The sequence below is a fragment of the Ammospiza nelsoni genome, chromosome 19 (genome assembly GCF_027579445.1).
Source record: "Ammospiza nelsoni isolate bAmmNel1 chromosome 19, bAmmNel1.pri, whole genome shotgun sequence".
Lineage (NCBI taxonomy): Eukaryota > Metazoa > Chordata > Aves > Passeriformes > Passerellidae > Ammospiza > Ammospiza nelsoni.
In genome coordinates this window covers 7,104,104-7,123,330 of record NC_080651.1, presented here as the reverse complement: position 1 = coordinate 7,123,330, position 19,227 = coordinate 7,104,104, and the positions used below count along the sequence as shown (strand labels likewise).

The 19,227-nt window shown below is 49.2% G+C and overlaps 1 protein-coding gene across 2 annotated transcripts in view; it reads left to right on the top strand.

Annotated features, from left to right (window-relative positions):
- Positions 1-19,227, top strand: part of MGAT5B (alpha-1,6-mannosylglycoprotein 6-beta-N-acetylglucosaminyltransferase B) — an 80,299-nt gene that overhangs the window by 43,063 nt on the left and 18,009 nt on the right. For both annotated transcript variants that reach the window (XM_059485792.1, XM_059485791.1), the window contains exons 4-10: positions 1,155-1,267; positions 2,309-2,382; positions 3,794-3,964; positions 5,373-5,537; positions 6,762-6,931; positions 16,461-16,592; positions 18,262-18,395. In XM_059485792.1, coding sequence (XP_059341775.1) covers positions 1,155-1,267; positions 2,309-2,382; positions 3,794-3,964; positions 5,373-5,537; positions 6,762-6,931; positions 16,461-16,592; positions 18,262-18,395 — 959 coding nt within the window. The remainder of the gene's footprint in view (positions 1-1,154; positions 1,268-2,308; positions 2,383-3,793; positions 3,965-5,372; positions 5,538-6,761; positions 6,932-16,460; positions 16,593-18,261; positions 18,396-19,227) is intronic.

Genomic DNA, 19,227 nt, shown 5'->3' with positions numbered 1-19,227 from the left:
ACCCAGCACTGCCAAGCTCATCACTAAACCCTGTCCCTAAGAACCACATCTGGGTATTTTTGGGACACTTCAGGGATGATGACTCCACTGCTTCCCTGGGCAGGCTGTTCCAATGCCTGGCCTCACTTTCAGTGAAGAAATTTTTCCTGTTATCCAATCTAAACTTCCCCAGGTGCACCGTAAGTCTGTTTTGTCTTGTCCTGTCACTTGTTCCTTGGGAGGAAAAACTGATCCCCACCATTGTGGATGGGCTGGATCAGGAGATCCACATGTCCTGTGTGTTTTTCATCACTCTGCTCCAAACTCAATCTTCCTCTGCCATGCTCAGTTTTACCTTCTTTTCTCTGTATTTTTATTCTTTTACTCATTTTTTTTTCCAGCACAGCTTTCTACTGCAGGACCAATTATCACAGCAGAGGATTTTCAAACACAGCACAACTAAAATAAGAAAAAAACCATTTTTTGTCAGTCTATTTAATATTTTTCCTGCATAAAATGCACAGGTGGATCCGTGTTTAACAGCACACTTCAAAAAGTGGCAGAATATGTATAAAACACTGATTTAAATAGGTTTTCAATCAAACCTCCTGGAAAGCAGTGACTTCTTTGCCTGTTAAATGCTGCACCAGGCATGCCTGTGTTTCATCCTGGAGCTAAGTTCAATCTGCTGGGTATGGATTTCTCTTTGAGCACCTCTGAGTGTCACCACTGGGACACTGTGGTATTTTCTGAGACACCTGTTGAAGGGAGGAATGATGAATCTGACTCCATGTTTTTAGAAGGCTAATTTATTATTTTATTATATTATTCTATTAAAGAATACTATACTAAACTATACTAAAGAATAGAGAAAGGACCTAGACAGAAGGCTAAAAGATGCTACGGAAAAACTCGCGACTCTCTCCTCAGAGTCTGACACAGCTTGGCCATGATTTGCCATTAAGTAAAAACAAGTCTCATGCCGGATAAACAATCTCCAACCACATTCCAAAGCAGCAAAACACAGGAGAAGCAAATGAGATAATATTGTTTTCCTTTTTCTCTGAGGCTTCTCAGCTTCCCAGGAGAGAAATCCTGGGCAAAGGGATTTTTCAGAAAACATGACAGTAACAGGAGACATCAAATTCTCAGGGTTAATTTGGTTTCTTTCCCAGGTTCCAGCCAGCAGCTGGGTTGATGGAGAGGATCCAGGCCATAGCTCAGAATGTGTCGGACATTGCAATAAAGGTGGATCAGATCCTCCGGAACAGCCTCCTGAATGGGAAAGGTCAGTGGTCCCCGTGCCCCAAACCCCCTGTGTGTTGTGCTGTGCCCATGGGAAGGTCCAACCATGACAAATTTGGTAAAAATCCCAGAAATGGAGGCTGATCTTGAGGCTGCCTTCCTTGGGAAACTCGTGCGTGACAAATCTGAATGGCTGTCAGGAATAAATGCTGAAGAATTAAATGCAAAATTAAAGGTGACGAGCAGTGCACAAGCCCCTGGATAGAAAAATTTGGTGGTTTGGATCCAAATTCACAGGGGCTGGGATTCAGCAGCAGGAGAGACATTCCCATCCCCCTGTGTCACTGCTGGGAGGGCAGCTGGGCTCTGCAGATGCTTCCCCACATGCTTGTGTGGTTATTGGGGTTTAGGCTGAAGATCCTTTCACTGCCTCTTGCACCTCATGCTTTTCAATTATGAGCAAAGGAGGGCTTAGAGGAGGGCTGGTGGCTTTTATTGGCCCAGCCATGGAGGGAGAAATGATCCTGATGCCATTTTAACCACTTTATGGCTTATTCTGGAACTCACCCTGGGGGCTGAGTCTTCTTCCAGCAGCTCAGCAGGACAGTTTTTATTGCAAGTTTACAGCATAAAAGGCTGTCAAGTGCTTCCCTAGATCCTGCAGCCTGCTTACAAGAGTGGGGATGGGTGGAATTTGGGGTCTGGACCAGGCAGAGGGCACAGGAAAATGCTGGAAATGGATCTGCTGAGATTTAGGGAAGGAGAACATTCCCTGCATTGAAGCAGGGTGGTTTCCTCTGTTTCTTCCCTGATTTGGGAGGGATGCTGAAGATGCTTCACATCTTGATGTTCTGCTCCATCCAGTGGGATAGGGCTGTCTGCCAGCCCAGCTGTGGCACCAGTGAACATGCTTGGGGGCTGCCAGCCCTGTCCCATCCCATCCCATCCCATCCCATCCCATCCCATCCCATCCCATCCCATCCCATCCCATCCCATCCCATCCCATCCCATTCTCCTCACAGCATTTCTGGCTGCTCCTCTGTCACACTCCAGCTCTCCCCATGCCCAAATTGTCTCTCTACAGGGATAGAAGGCAGGAGGGATCAGTGTGAGGTGCCCAGGGACCCCAAGTACCCCGACTGTGCTGGGAAGGTGGAGGTGAGTTGGGGTTCCCTGTCTGGGATAGGGTCTCCAGCTGGGATGGAAGGGCAGTGACCCTGGGGGTTAAACTGGGAAGGGCAGTGGGGAATGGGATGATTTCCAGGATAAAATGTTTGTTAATATTGGAAAGGTGCAGCCCATTGAAGGAGGACGAGCAGACCCAAAGGTGTGGAAAGCAAAGCAGGGTTGTGCTTTGATGAGAAAACACAAGGGAGGTGTCCAACCTTCTCTGGCAGCTTTGCTACAGAAATGGGATTGTTTTCCCCAAGTAATACCCTCACCACGTGTACCTTTAGCTGGAGAGGTACAAAGCCTTGAAGCCACAGGCTGCAGCAGAATCAGCTGTGGGCCCACCTCTGCCTGCAGCCCTCCCTGCCTGCAGTCTGTGTGTTCAATGCCAGAAACACAGCGAGGAGGAAGCTCTGCCACATCACCTCTGAATATCTGGAGCATTCCCTGGTGAATAAGCCCAGCAGTGCCCAGAGCAGCACCTTGTTGAAGTGGCCAGAACCTCCATCTCAATCCGTCCTGCCTGACCCAGCCTGCTCCTCATACTGGAATGCAGCCTGGCACTTGGCCCAGAGCATGATGGCTTTGTCAGAGAGCATATTTATATCAACTAATTAAAGTATTGCCCTTTTGCCTCCTCTTGCCAACCTGCTTCAAGCTCAGGCTTCTGCAGGGCCCAGTCTCCCTGGAAAGATGTTGAATGGTACAAGAGAATGACATGGGGGGTACAAGAAAGTGATGTGGATTTTTCACTTCCAGGGGTGTTAGCCATCCTTTCCTTCCACGACTTCAGTAAATTCAGGATGTAATGCAATTGTGGAAGGCTGTAATCCCATCTCCCCTCCTGGTGATTGCTGTGCTTTACACACACAGCAAACTGTCCCTGAGCAGATTTGTTTTTGTAGTTGAATTAGGAAGAGGCTGGCAAGAGCCGTTGTGGGGGATGATAAATCGCTGCTCTGGTCCCTGGTTATTCTCTGTGTGAAATCATCCCTGGGGACTGCTGGCAGATCTGTCTGCTGCCCTGCTGCTCCGGGGGCGAAGAGATCAGCAGCTCCCCAGCAAAGCCAGCCACAAGAAATCCCTGTGGTGCATCATTTCCTGCGGATTAATGGCTGTGCCCCCAGGGAAGGCTGGAACCAGCGCAAGAAACCCAGGGAGCCCCAGCAAACCTCCCTGGCTCTTCCTCTGCCCCAAATTCCCTGGAGGCCCCGAGTGGGTGAACACCAGCCCTGTGGCACTGGGGCTGGGTTTGCAGCCCTTTTCCACCCTCTGCCTTTCATTTTTATCTCCCAGACAGAGAAAGGGGATGGAGAACAGAGGTTTTTCACAGCAGGGGCAGCTGGCAGGGCTGGCACACCTCCTCCATGGGCTTCACGTGTTTCTGTGCCCTTTGCAGTGGATGAGGGCCCGCTGGACCTCTGACCCCTGCTATGCTTTCTTTGGTGTGGATGGCACCGAGTGCTCCTTCCTCATCTACCTCAGCGAGGTCGAGTGGTTCTGTCCCCCCCTGCCCTGGAGGAACCACACGGTTGCCGTGCCCTCACCGCCGCCAGCGCCACGTGCGCAGGTAAGGTGGGCCCAGCCCGGCCTCTGCTTGGCCAGGGGCTTTGTGGGGAGGCATCAGCAGAAATAAATACTCAGGTTCAGCAGGGCCATGATGCCTGATGTGGGTTTTCACACATTCACAGGGTGGCTGGGGTTGGAAGGGGTCTCTGTGGGCAGGGAACCTTGCAGTAGAACATGTTGTTCCAAGGCCTGCCCGACCCGGCCTTGAGTGTTGCAAGGGATGGAGCATCCACCACCTCTCTTTGCAACCTGTGCCAGTGTTTTACCACCCTCACCATGAAAAGTTTCCTCTTTATATTTATTCTGAGTCAGCTCTCTCAGTTTAAAGCCATCACTCCTTGTCCTGTTGCAACAAGCCCTTGTTGGGAAGGATGAAAGTTTGACAAGGAAGTCTCACAGATATGTGTGCTTAGCAGGAAGATTTTTAAATGTAGAATCTGATGAAGGAATAGAGATGGAAGCAAGTTTTGATATAGAAGAAGCCAGTCTTGCTGGATAACCAAGGAGGCAAAGGGTATGTTGGTTAGAAGGGGTTTTTATGACTTAGAGCAAAGGATAAACCCACCTCAAACAAGAAGATGTTTGTACCAAGCAGCAAGATAGCACAGGCAAACAAGGCAGCAAAGCTGTAAGTAGAAAAAAGGTTTCAGAATTTTCCACTGCAAGAAAACTGAAAAAAACCTTCTAGCTTAAACTGTAATGTACTAACTTCTAGTGATTGGAGAATGGTAACATGAATATGGTAATTATAGTAGTTATGATAGGCTATAGATAAAAGTTAAGGTATAGATTGGTTCTACTGTATTAAGATGCTCAGCAAAGAAAAGTCTGTAATGCATTGTAACCAAAACCAAAGGGTCTCCAGGCCTGCCTGCAGCTGGAGCTGACAGCTGTGGGCACAGCTCTGTCACCCATGACCCTGGACTGCTGTGACATCCTGGATACAATAAACTGCATTTTGGAGAGCAGCCTGGAGTCCTGCATCCCTCATTTTGGCTCTTACAGGCCCTGCTAAAAATTCTGTCCCTCTCTTTTTATAAGTCCCTGTAAGTACAGAAAGGTTGCAAGAAGATGTGTCTGGAGCCTTCTCTTGTCCAGGCTGGACACCCCCAGCTCCCTCAGGCTCTCTCCACAGCAGAGATCATTCATGCCTCTGATCACACTCCAACACATTCATGCCTTTCCTCTCCTGAGGAATCTGGATTCTCATGAGGAACCCTGTGTTCAGTGGGATCCCTCTGGGATTTGGGGCATGAAGTGGAGGAGCTGCCACGGCTCCAGGGGAGCAGGAAGGGCTCAGATCAACTCTGCTGAGATAGACAAACCTCCCCCAGGCCGCGGGGCAGCCCAGGGGCTCCTCTGGCTCCTCTTTCCCTACACTCACCGTGCAGAGCGTGCTCCTTCCCTAGGCAGCATTCCGGAGGGACCTGGCTCGCCTGCTGGAGCTCATTGGCACGGGCAAGGAGTCCCTGAGCTTCATGAAGAAGAGGATCCGGCACCTGGCCCAGCAGTGGCTGCGCGCGGCGCGGCGCCTCGAGCAGAGGCTGGCGGGACGGCAGCGGGACCAGAAAAACGTACGGGGACACTCGGGGCAGCTGAACCCAGCTGGGAGGGAAATTCATTTATGGGAGCGTGTGGGTATTGTGTTTACAGGGTGCCCTGATGAAGGGAGGAATGATGGATCTGACTCCAAGTTCTCAGAAGGCCAATTTATTATTTTATGATACTATATTATATTAAAGAATACTAAACTATGGTATACTAAAGAATACAGAAAGGATACTTACAGAAGGCTAAAAAGATAATAATGAAAACTTGTGACTGTTTCCAGAGTCCTGACACAGCTTGGCCCTGATTGGCCAAAGAGTGAAAATAACTCACAGCAGAGTCCAATGAAACAATCACCTGTGGGTAAACAATCTCCAAACACATTCCAAGTAAACACTACATACTCTCCTATACTAAAGAATACAGAAAAGACACTTTTATAAGTATAAAGATATAGTATATCTTTTTAGTATTAGATATAATTAAAAGTTAATAATGAAAACTCGTGACTCTCTCCAGAGTCCCAACACAGCTTGGCCCTGATTGGCCAAAGAGTGAAAACAACTCACACCAGAATCCAATAAAACAATCACCTGTGGGTAAACAATCTCCAAACACATTCCACATGAGCACAGCACAGGAGAAGCAAATGAGATAAGAATTGTTTTCCTTTTCTCTGAGGCTTCTCAGCTTCCCAGGAGAAAAATCCTGGGCAAAGGGATTTTTTCCAGAGAATGTGAATGCCACATGTGGGTCTGTAGGGTTGGTCTGTTGTTTGTGAACATGACTCCACAGGCATTTGGGATGTGGCAGGACTGGTGTTGCTGAGCAGTGGGGTGGATTTTGGAAATGGGTCCTGGTGGCTGGAGATGGTGTCTGGCTGCCATTGGAGTGTGACAGGTCTCCTCTGAGGATAAGCTGAGGTTCCTGGCCCTCCTGTTGGTGTTTCTGTTGTGCCTTTGGCCCCTGTGTGCAGGGAAATTCAGCTCCAGCCCATGGTTCAGACTGTGATCTACATGGAGAGCATAAGCCAGGCCCCAGGACACAGAGTGGCAGTCAAAGGGCCAAGCTCTGGCCATTGGGTCTGTGCTTATTGGACATGGCTCATTTGTCTGCACACCTGACTGAGCTCTCTGAGTAATGACAGCCTGCAAAGGAGCTGGAGGGAATCAGGGACCATAAGTCATTCTGGGCTGGAAAACCCAGATTGTCCCTTTCCCCAGTGCTGACCCCTCTCCTTGTCTCTGCAGATCCTTGTCCATATTGGCTTCCTGACAGAGGAGTCAGGGGACGTTTTCAGCCCACGGGTGCTGAAGGGAGGCCCTCTGGGTGAGATGGTGCAGTGGGCTGACATCCTGGCTGCCCTCTTCATGCTGGGACACAGCCTGAGGGTCACAGTCTCCCTGAAGGAGCTGCAGAGGTGAGTGCTGGATGGCATCAAGGTCTTGGGTGGAAGCAGCAGGTCTGAGAAGGCTGGGGGAGGCTCTTTGCCCACCTGCATCTCAGACAGCGCTGGTGCTGTGCTGCACCACCAGTGTTGTGGCTAGGGGAGATCCCATCCTTCTGCATCCCTGGAAAGTGGGAAGGACTGATGGTGATGCTTTGCATGGAGCTGATGTGGACATACCTGGAGCAGGGCTCTGCCCTGTGGCTTCAGTGCTTGATCTGAGCAGAATGGTTCCTGCTGCCAGCACACAGCATCACCTGTGTCCCCTGACACCTGCCTGGAGCTGGCCATGGGAAAGCTCCCTTTGCCGGCCCATTCCCCAGGGATGCTCCCTGCTGGGCTGGTGGCCAGGTGGCTGCAGGATGCAGATGTCCTGCAGGTCACTGGCTCTTCCCACCATGCATGGCTGCACTCAACCCCTGGGGCTTTGCTAGTGGTTGAGCAGCCCTTCCCTTCCCTTCCCTTCCCTTCCCTTCCCTTCCCTTCCCTTCCCTTCCCTTCCCTTCCCTTCCCTTCCCTTCCCTTCCCTTCCCTTCCCTTCCCTTCCCTTCCCTTCCCTTCCCTTCCCTTCCCTTCCCTTCCCTTCCCTTCCCTTCCCTTCCCTTCCCTTCCCTTCCCTTCCCTTCCCTTCCCTTCCCTTCCCTTCCCTTCCCTTCCCCCTCAGGAGGTGCTGGGGGTGACCTGGGGACCTGTGGGGGGATTTGCTGCTGCTGGAGGCACTTCCCACAAAGGGATTGTCTCTTTCTGACATGGGGCAACACAGGATGGCAGTCTCCAAGAGAAACCAATATTAGATGGAAAAAGAGGGAGAAGCTAAGAGTGGGCCCTGTTCCTCTCTGCTGATGTTCCTCTCTGTTATTACTGGGCTGACACTGCTGCCTTCTGTCACCTCATAAGGTTTGTTCTCCTCCTGATCAGAGGGCAAGAACCAAGGAAATTGCAAATTAGATGGGTTATAAATCAAGAAGAGCCTCGAGCTGCCTCGGGGACTGGGCAGGCTTTAGGAGATGCTAAGCCAGCATCAGCCACATAATGAGCCATGCTGAAAAGGGAGTGAAAAAACCCCAACAATCCTGGAGAAAAACAACAAAACCCCCCAACCCAGCCCTTGCAGCATTCAGAATTAATGGATGGAATTAGCTCCTAACTAATTAACTTTAAAAAAATCCCGGTCCTAATGCAAGAGGCTGCATCTCCTCCAAGAGGCGGGAGTGACATGCTAAATAATACCCGTGTAGTCAAGGATGAAAGGAGTTAATGGCTGGGAGGGCTGTGTTGCTGTTGTTGTGTGGTTCTTGTTTGTGTTTTATAATGACAAACCTCACGGTGGTTGTTTAGGGAGGCGGGGAGCTTTTGCAGCACCCATTTCCCTCTGTGAGTGACTCTGGTGAGAGCTGCCCTGCTGCCTGGAGTATTTTGCCTTTGCCAGAAGCCTGGGAGCTTCCACGTCACTTCTCAGTGATGAGAGCTCCCCTGATGCAGATTTGGATGTGTCCCTTGGGACTCCTGGGAATGGCAGCTCCATCTCTTCCCCTCGGTAGCTGAGATGGGAAGTGAGCGAGCTGGGCTGGGGCTGCACATCTTGCTCTTCTCAGTGTCCCAGAAAATGTCCCCACCTCCCCAAACACATGTCCTGTGCCTGCCTTTGGTGATGTTTTAAATGCTGGACACCCACACTGAGTGCTCACTTTCATGTTGATGGTGTTAGAAAAATAAATCCACAAACACCAGAGGTTTATGTGCAAAAAGGAGGCAGAGGAGTCCTTTGACTGTATTTGAATAAAGAGAGAGGCCATGGGGCATTCCCCTGGAATCTCAGATTTTTGGAGGACACAGCCTCCCTTTTTACCCCAATTTCCCACATTTCCCTTTTCTCTTTCCCCATTGGCTGAGGTACATGAGAGGTTCAGACTTCCCAATACACCTGATACCAGAGATTCCCCTCTAATGTACAACTCTCCCTTTTAATTTTTAATTCTTACGGAATTTAGAGTTTTCTTCCCCATTGTTTCTTTCATCTTTCAACATCTAATTTCATTTATCTGCAAACCTGCAGTTTATTTGTAAAGGCAAATATATTTTTCCATTCATCAATCAATGAAATCCTTCCCATTGTTCCTTTGATCTCCCAGTGTTGCTTTTAGCTACCAGCAGACCCACAGCTTGTTTGTAAAGACAAATCCACTATTCCTCTCAGTGGGCTGGGGTCAGTGCAGGCAGGAGCTGGGATGTAACCACATCCCCTCTGTCCCTTTGGAGACAAAGCCCAGCGCTTGGAGTGCCACCATTGGCATCTTTGTGCAGCCCCTCAGGAGATGGGTTAATGTGGGTGTCACAGGGGGCAGAGGAATGAGTGGTGCCAGCAATCCTGGTGCTGGATCCTGCAGATCTGTCAGTGACATCCCTGCTGCTGGGCTGCTGCCTCTGAGGAGAGCTGGGAAAAGCTTTTGTGACCAGGAGCAAGTGGGAGGCTTAGCTTAACGTGAGTAATTAGTCCTGAGGTGTGCTAAGAGTTAATCTTGAGCTCTTCCTTACAGCCTGGAGGCGTTTTACCTGCAGCCACAGCTTTGGGCAGGGGTTGCAGAGAGCCAGAGATGCACAAAGGGCTGGAGCTGGGCTGGGGTATACAGCAAAGCCAAATCCCTGTCCCTGGGGAAGTGGCAACCCAGGCACTATGATTCCTTACCCCTCCTGTCCCCTGCACCCCCTTGAAGCAGCAAAGCTTTGCACCTCTGTACACTGAGCCTGAATCTGTCCTCTCCCATCCTGGCTGTCTCTTGCTGACCTTGAGCAGTGTTGGGATGGGTTTGGGGATATTTTGCTTGTGCAGTGTTAAGGTGGGTTTGGGGATATTTTGCTCCAGGAGTGCGAAACGTTGACTCCATCCTTGTGCATTTTTCTTTGGCAAACCCTGCTCTTTTCATGGCTGGGAGCTGTGGCTGCTCCAGCCCAGCAAAGCCTTCACTGGAGCCCATAAATTATTCAGCACAGATTAACCTCTCTCCTGGTTTGGATTTTTTTTTTTTTTTTTGTCCCTTCAAATTTCTGAGCTGATTTTTCTGCGTGTATTGATCATTGGCAAGGGATCACTGGAAGATTTGCCTGCATACACTTCAGCCAGTGGTTATCAGAGCTGTTCATGATTAGCATCTGTATTGATTGCAATGCAGCAGTGCCTGGAGGTGGTCTGGAGTGGGTCAGGAATGCTGAGGATCAAGAAGATGAAGGAGGAGAAGTAAGGCCCTGGTCAAAAAAGCTGGTGATGGAGGGCTGGGGGTGAAAACATGTTGGGAGTGTGACACCCATGTGTGTGCTGGGCACCTCTCCCTGCCCAGCAGTGAGGGCCAGGGGTGTCAAATGCTTCTTCCTCTGGTTCAGGGACCGATGTTAATCTGGAACAAAGATAAGGAGCTCAGGGAATCTGCAGGCTTCATCCCCAGCTCAGCTCAGCACTGTCCAAATGTCCCTGTGGGGTCTGAGATCACAGATTGGTTTTTCAGGGCCAGTTTATTTGGGTTATGTTTTACCCACTACAGACTTTAAAGATCTGTGAATTCCACTGCCGAGTCCTACCCAGGGGCTATTTTTTCTCCTGTAGTTGAGCTAAGTGCAGGTGTTTATTCTCCTTTGAACTCCCAGTGAATTTGTGACCTGCTTCTGGTGCCTCTGGAGAGGTAAAGGGGTGAATCACAGGGTTATATGTTCCCTCCCAACCCAAACCATTCTGGATTTCTGTGTGCATCTTCCCAGAAGGAAAATTAACTGCAGAGAGCAGGGAGCCAGGAGCTGTTTTCTCTCTGAGATTTGTGCTGGGTGGGCAGCCAGCAGCATTTTGAGCCTTGTCTTGAAGCAGGGAGGGAAGAAGCAGAACCCCAAATCTGAACAGCAACACTTGATTCATGCTGAAGATCCCTGGTGCTGTGTTGGTAGCCCAAAAGTGCTTTCAGGGAGGTGAGAATCCAGGCCAGTGTTGGTGTTGTTGCTTGCTTGCTAGGGGAGGAGTGGGAAGTGCCTGAAAGCTCTGAGCTGGGTTGTTAATGAGGCAGCTCATGAGTAGATGGTGGAAAATTACAAGCAGCACTTTGGAACAACGGCTGTGCCCACAAAAAAAGCTTTAATAAACCCATGCCCTGGGGTCAGGCAGGAAGGATCCTCTCGGCCTTTTTCCCTGGGAGGAGCAGCACAAGGGGCACTCCTGGATGCTCCAGCTCCCACTCTCATCCTTGAGCCATGGGAGTGGTCATCTTGGCATGTCCAGCTGCTTTTCTGGAGCTAAGGAAGAGGCTGGGGGAGAAGGGGCTGCAGAGCTGTGAGCTGCTGGGGAGTTCAGAAAAGCACTGAAAGGTGATTTTCTCAATGGTCCCCTCGAAATTAACTGCTCATAAAGCAGGACAGAAAGTCGAAGAAAATGGGATTTGATGCCTCTTGGGGTCAGAGCTTTACAAAGCATTCTTGGAGCTTAATTGCTCCTGTGTCAAGTTCTGGACTCTTAATTCTAGTCCTGGCAAAGCGCTGGGTTTGCAGCACGTGCCTGTACCCTGTGCTGGCAGCCCTTTCCTTCTGTGGCCAGCATGTTGGGTGCTGAACCACCCTCCCTGTGCTGGGGTGGGGAGGATGGAGCCTTGGAGCTGTAGTGGGCTTTGGCTCTGCTCCCACTGCCCCATCTCCTCTCAGTGCCTGGCATTCAGCGAGAGCTGTGATTTTCCTGCTCTTTCTGTGCTCACTGAGGTGTGCTCAGGCTGCAAAAAGGGCTGTTCAGATGGAAACACCATGTCCAGAAAGCACATTTCTGATTGTCTCCTGGCAGATTAAAGCCATCTTTCTGTCTCACATCTGTTCACATGAAAACCTGCGCCATGCCCAGGCTCTGGCTTCACTCCCCTTGCCAGCTGGCAAAACCAGTCCTGCTGTTGTGTGGGAGAGAAAGGAACTGCTTGTGGAAACAGCCAGAAGTGGCTGATTCCATGTGATCCTGATGGAGCTGCGGGGAAAAGCTGTGGATTGATCAGCTCTGCACCACTGGGGAGGAACCTTCAGCCTTTACCAGGTGCTCCTGGTGCTCGAGTCCAACCTGGCTTTGGGCTCTCCCATGGATGGGGCAGCCACAGCTTCTCTGGGCAGCCTCTGCCAGGCCCTCACCACCCTCACAGAGCAGAGGTCTTGTCCTCCAAAAAAAGGATTTCTTCCTTTTTTGGGAGCTGCTGGAGCAGCTGGGACAGCAGGAGAACAGTCCATCTGTCCCACGTCTGCCCAGGCACTACCAGCACGTGAGTGCTCAGTTTCTGCTGCTCCCTGCAGGAATCCAAGTATTGATTTCTCCTTTCCTGGGAAGTTCCTTCATATTTGCTGAGTCTCTGACCAGAAAGAAGTGTTTGTTCTGGCACCGTCCTGTGCATCTCCAGGTCTTGGAAATAAATAAAAGGATTACTGAACTTCCTCCCTGGATGGGTAGGGCTGTGTCATACAAGATCAATGATGGACCAGAGAAACAGTCCAGGTGTACTTTGCAAAAGTGAAACCATTTCAGCTGCTGAAATTGGCTGGAAATCCTAATTTCCAGTGAGTGTTCATTCCAGCAGGGAGAGAGCTGAGGGCAGAAGGCAGGTGGTAGGATATTCATTTTGTGGGCTTAGATTTGCACTTGTTGGTTGTGATGGGGTTGTCACAGACCCCTGGGAGCTGCTCAGGCCTGGCTCTGGCACCTTTAATCCCTGGATAACATCCCTGTGCCTGCTGGGCTCTTGTAGCTGAGGGAGCAGTGAGAACAGGATCCCTGCTCTGTTCTCAGCCTTGCTGATGGCACAGATATGGGCAGAGAAGATGCAATTAAACATAATACAAAATATTGGCCCAGGCTGCCAGGAGATGCCCATGAGATCCATTTAGTCCTGGACTTCTCAGCACCAGGAGTGATAGTGCAGAAAGAAACGTTGGGTTAATTTGAAAATAGGTCAATGGGATGTAAAGATAACCCTACAGTCATCTGACTCCAGAGCGCCTGCACCATGCCCAGGGAGGGGACGGTCCCCTGGCTGATTAAAGTACCTCTGAGAGGAAAATAGCAGGACAAGAAGCTGCTGGAGATTTATTCTGGAGTAGGCACAGCTGGTGGAGGCAGCTGGCGGAGAGGCGAGCTCGGCATCCGCTTGGATCAGAGCCGCTCCGGCTGCTCCCTCCCAGAGAGGAGCCAGGGCTCAGCTGATCCAGGATTTGGGATGGGACAAAGCCCTGGATCACCAGCCAGAGGTGCTGAGCTGGTCACCACCCATGGCTGGTCTGGGAGGGGAGGTTTCCCCAGCAGATCCCCAGGCTGTGCTGGCGGCAAAGGCGGCATTTGCGCTCATCAATTTTATTTGCGTAATTTCAAGCGCCATTAATAGTACATGGCACGAGGAAAAATCAGGGAAATTGCACTCCAACCATGAGTGAAATTGGGTTTAGTAGAAAATTAGTTGACTTAACTGGCAAATGATGAAAGCCTGAATAAAGAATGTTTAAATAAGGAGGAATAAAAAAAAAAATTTCTCCCCCCCGCCCCCATCTCAGAGGTGTAGGCTGGATTTGCATGAGTGGAATATTAAAATCAGTGGTTATAAAGTGTTTAGGGAGGATAAGGGGGGTAAATGGAGAGGTGTTCTGCTTAAAGCACTGCTCCTGCTCTCAGAGCTATTCCAGCCACGCAGCGATGGCACAGGGAGTATAAATGGATGTGGCAAGTCCTGAGCACCTGGAGAGGGGATGTGTGGCAGATTGTGGCGCTGATGGGAGCTGGGAGAGTCAGACCTGCTCTTCCCAACTGGTGGGAACTTTTTTGGAGGCTTCAGTATGAGTTACACTAATTGCTGCCTCCTGCAGCCCCTCGTCAAGCTTGGTTAGGGCTTCCTTAAATTACAGATTATTTTGTAGTGCAGTGGCTTGTGTGACATGTACCAGCTAGAGGATGGTGTGTGCTGCAAGCACAGTGTAATGGTTTGGGGATTTTTAGTTAAATACAAGCTTTATGGATTGGTTCCACCACAGTGCAGGTTAGTGTAAATCACTGTTTGTCTGATGACTGAGGAAAAAGCAGCACTGTGTGAGCAAATGTGTTGTTTAGAATTCCATCTCTACAAAATCCTGGCTTAAAAATTCCCCTTCAGCCTTCTCTGGAGACTGAGTCTCCTTGGTGCCCTATTTATTGTACCGAGGTAGCTGTGGGAGGTGAGAGCCTTTCTATTCCTGCCATCTTCCCAACCAGTCCTGTCGTGTAAAATTGTGCATAAAAGTGACAAAACTGCAACCTGTTCCCCCTGCGGCATCCCCGGCCAGGCTGCCCTGAGCTGATGCTGAGATTCTTTCTGACAAGAGCAATGAAGCAGCTACAAAAGCAGCTCTTTGTCTTAAATTGAAATTCTCTGTTTTTCCTGGCTTTGGCCAGCGAGGTTGTTCCACATTTACACATTTTCTGGAGTCCCTGTCATGGTCAGGAGTTTGGGGTGACCCTGAACTGGGTCAGGTTGAGGATGGGGCTGGACGAAGGATCTTGATTCTCAGTGCTCAAGGGCTTGGAGCCGCATTAGAATCATAGAAAAGTCTGCGTTCAGAGGGACCTTTTAAAGGTGTTCTGGTCCAAACCCCTGCAATGAGCAAGGGCATCTTCCACCAGGTCAGGTTCAGAAGAGGAGGGAGGTGTGGTCAGGAGCCAACCAAGAGCCCTTTATCATATTTCTTATGGTAAACAAATTTCTGGCTCTGTGTGGCTCCTTCTCCTTCTGTGGAGAACAAATCCTTGTGACAGTTGTGTCCCTTGGTTTTCCCTGGATGGGAAAGTCATCAATTCCCCCTGGAAGCAGCCATGGGATTGAAAGGTGAAATGCTGAAGGGCTTGACAAGGGCTGAGGACCTTATGGAAGTGCTCCTCAGAGGATGGACCGTGGGGCCATGGGTCCATTTAAGCTTCAGCTGAGGAACACATAAACCCCAGGTAGGGCTGGAAAGGGAATTGTCAGGTTCAGACGGGAAAATGCTGAGAAATTGAGAGAACCAGTAAGAGAGCTCACAAAGAAGGAAAGATTCAAAGCCTGGGAGTGTAAAGCCTGACCAGAACTTTTATTCCTTAAAGAAGAGAAAATACCTACAGGCATGGCTGGGATAAATTCCCATCTCCAAATAGAGGTTTGGAGTAAGTGAAGAAGCCAGAAGAAAACAAAGACAGACGTCCTGGCAGGCAGGAGCTAAGGGTGAGATTTCACAGTGTCTGAGCTCAGATTTGTGAAATAAACCAGGAATTCCTCAGCCTTGTTGGAAGGACTGAGAACGGAATGGGACAACTGTGTGGTGGGAGTGAGACAGCCTGGGTGGACCAAAGCAGCTCAGCAGTTTGGTTTTCCATAAGGATAATTCTGCTTTTTGGGTGTGAATGAAGTTAGGAGGATGAGGAATTATCATCTTTAGGAGGAAAAACAAAATACAGGAGCATTAAAACTGCGGAGTGAATCAGCCTCTGAGCAAACTAGCACTGGGAAATCACAAGTACAAGCAACATGGATTTTTGACAAACCTGCTGAAGCTGGAAGGTGTCACAGGGTTTTTTTTTTTTCCTGAGAAGGAGGAAATATGGTCCAGACAAGCAGATGGGCTGTCAGGCTGACATCAGTGGTACACTTGGTGGAACAGCTTTGGAGAGAGGGATTCATCAGTTCACAGAGGTAATTGGAAATAGAACGAGACACACCACAGGTTTAGCAGCCCTGTATCTTGCTGGATTAATCACATCTTGCTCTGGCAGCGAGGTAACTGATGGTCTTGATAAAGAGATTACTGTCAGTTGAGTTTATCTGGATTTTCATAGTGCATTTTATCTGCTGGAGGAGGGCAGAGGGGCTGAGTGTGGCTGTTTGTAAGGAACTGGCTGGAAGCCCTCTGAGTGAGACCCAGGGCCCAGCTGCCCCCTGTTTTATGGAATTATTTCATAAATGGGACCAAAAGTGAGAAATATGAATGAAATGTGCCCAGCATCCAAGGACAGGCATTGCCAGCAGACTCAAGGAGAAAGCTGAGAGTGCTCTGGGATGTGGTGGGGAAGGAGTGGAATAAGAGAGACATTCCAGGGATGTGGAGCTGGGAACAGGGAGCTTTAGGCTCAGCTGGGAACCTTGCAGGCAGAGAGGAGAGGAAAGATGTGGCTTTACAAGTCTGTCACTGGTGTGACTGCAATGAAAGTAAACGAAATCTGGTGTCTTCAACAAGAGTGGTCCAAGGGAGGGTGTGTGGGGACTGGGATGCTGGAGAGCCCTGGCTGGGGATGCTGTGCCTCACAGTCCATCTGGGAGGAGCAGGAGCTCACCTGGAGCAGCTGCAAAGATGGGGAGGGACCAGGACTCTCCCGATCTTTGGCCTGGGAAATAAAAACTGGGGCGAGGAGAACCATCTGCCTCCCCCTCCATCAAAGAGGAGCTGTTTGATGGCTCAGCAGGGAAAGGAGTGTTTGTGCTGGGGGCTGATCCCTCCTGCTTCTCCCCAGTCACTTAGGGGTACCTCCAGGACGGGGGAACTGCCCCCTGACCAGTCCTCTGCCTTTCGACCTGATTTACACCGACTACCACGGCCTCCAGCAGATGAAGCAGCACATGGGGCTCTCCTTTAAGAAATACAGGTAAGCAAAGCCTGCTCTTCATCTCCATTTCATTAATTAACAAGCAAAGATTAATGACCCACCCAAGGAGCCAGACCTTTTGATTTTATCTTTGATTTTTGCCTGCCTGGTGCCTTGCTGTGCCCCCTGCTGCCACAGCATGAGGCATTCTGAGCCTCAGGTATTTAGGATAAAACCTCAATAAAAGAGAGAGAGTTGGAGGAAAGACCAAACCCTGCATGTGCCTGCAGTGTGTTGATATGTGCTTCCATTCCATTCCTGCAGCCAGGGGAGGGTGAGCCTTGGGAATTTGTAAGGAGCCCTATCCCTGGCTCCTTGAACATCAAGACAAATGTCATCATCCCCTGGTACATCACCAGCCTGGAAAATCTGCGATTTAATTTAGTGCTGATAGACCAGCTATTTATTACATTTTTTTCCCATCTCTTCCACTATCCTACACAATTTTATTAGAGAGAAAAATGACAAGCTCTGTTATTGCTTTTATTATAAATGCATTTGCTTTTGAATTCAGCTTGTTTCGCTCTTCCCTTGCTTGTTGTTCCTCTTCTCTCCTCAGCCTTGTGCTGGTAGTGCCTGCCTCAGCATTCCCAGGATATTGGGAAAGGCATTAATAATAAACTTTTGGGAAATTCATCTGCTGGGGAGCTGAGGGTCCTGCAAAGGGAAATTGTCCTGCAAGGAGGGAGCAGTGCTGGGAAGGGCTCCTTGGGATGCTGCTGCACCCTTTGTCAGGAAAATTAATCCAGAAATGCCAGAGGTTTATGTCCAAAACGGAGACAGAGGAGTCCTTTTACTTTATTCAAATAAAGGGAGAGGCCATAGGACATTCCCCTGGGGTCTGTCTAATTTTTGCAGGATGCAGCCTCCTTTTTACCCCAATTTCCTGGCCACATTTCCCTTCTCTCTTTCCCCATTGGCTGAGGTACTTGAGAGGTACAGATTTCCTGAAATGCCTGATACCCAAGATTCCACGCTAATGTGTAACACTCCCTTTTAGTTTTTAATTCTTATGGAATTTATGTTGTTTTTTTTTTTTTTATTCTTATGGAATTATGGTTTTGTTTCTTTCATCTTTCAATATCCAATTTCATTTATCAACAAACCTGCAGTTCATTTGTAAAAGCAAATATCTTTTTCCATTCATCAATCAATGGAATCCTTCCTGTTGTTTTTTTTATTTCTCAGTGCTGGTTTTATGTACCAGCAGACCCATAGCTGGTTTGTAAAGAAAAATCCACTATTACTCTCACTTGGGATCCATGGCCAGCAGCTTCAGGAGCAATGAGCTGCATCTCTGCTCCCCTCCTGCAGCCCCTGCCCCTCACACTGTGGGTTCTCCTGCTGGCATGATAATGTGTAACACTCCCTTTTAGTTTTTAATTCTTATGGAATTTATGGTTTTCCCCCATTGTTTCTTTCATCTTTCAATATCCAACTTCATTTATCAACAAACCTACAGTTTATTTGTAAAAGCAAATATCTTTTTCCATTCATCAATCAGTGCAATCCTCGCCATTGTTTATTTTACCTCTCAGTGCTGGTTTTATGTACCAGCAGACCCACAGCTTGTTTGTAAAGACAAACCCCTCATTCCTCTCACTCTCTTTGGGGTGCAGATGGGGTTCTTGGGGACAGCAGGTGTGCTCAGGGGGTGTGTGCCCCGCAGGTGCCGTGTCCGGGTCATCGACACCTTTGGGACAGAGCCAGCCTACAACCACGAGGAGTACGCCACGCTGCGCGGCTACCGCACCAACTGGGGCTACTGGAACCTGCAGCCCAGCCAGTTCATGACCATGTTCCGTGAGTGCTGGAGCCTGGCGTGGCTGCCTGCAACAGGGGCTTGACACAATCTGCTTGTACAAATGGGTGTGATGCCGTTGGGGTCCCAGGATGAGGGAAGAGATGAGGATCTGACTCCATGTCTCAGAAGGCTTGATTTATTATTTTATGATATATATTATATTAAAACTAAACTAAACAAATAGAAGAAAGGGTTTCATCAGAAGGATAGCTAAGAATAGCAAAAGAAAGAATGATAACAAAGACTCGTGTCTCAGACAGAGAGTCTGAGCCAGCTTGGCCATTAATTAGGAAAAACCAACATGAGACCAATCACAGATGCACCTGTTGCATTCCACAGCAGCAGATAATCATTGTTTACATTTTGTTCCTGAGGCCTCCCAGCTTCTCAGGAGAAAAAATCCTAAGGAAAGGATTTTCCATAAAAGATGTCTGTGACAAGCTCTTCTGCCCAAGCTGGCCAAAAGCAGCTCTTTATATAGGATTCAGGGGTTTTGCAAATGGTCCAATAGCAAGGGTTAAAGGAAAGTGACCTATAGTCTTAGAGGGAGATAAGCAGGGGTCCAAAGGCAGAACAGGGGCTTCTAGCACAGTCACCATGACTTGGCATTTCCTGTCTTAGGCTGCTGACTGCCAGGGAGCCCTTGCAGGTTCAGGGCCTGCTACAGGTCATGGTGGTTGGTTTACTGATCTCACAGTGCAAAAACTACACAGAGGGGATTTCAGTATCAATCAAAATGAATGCACCTTAATTGAGTGCCCACAGTAAATGGGATAGAAGGGTTGGAAAGGAGATGCAGGATAGAGAGAGAGGAAGAAAAAGGGGGGGTGC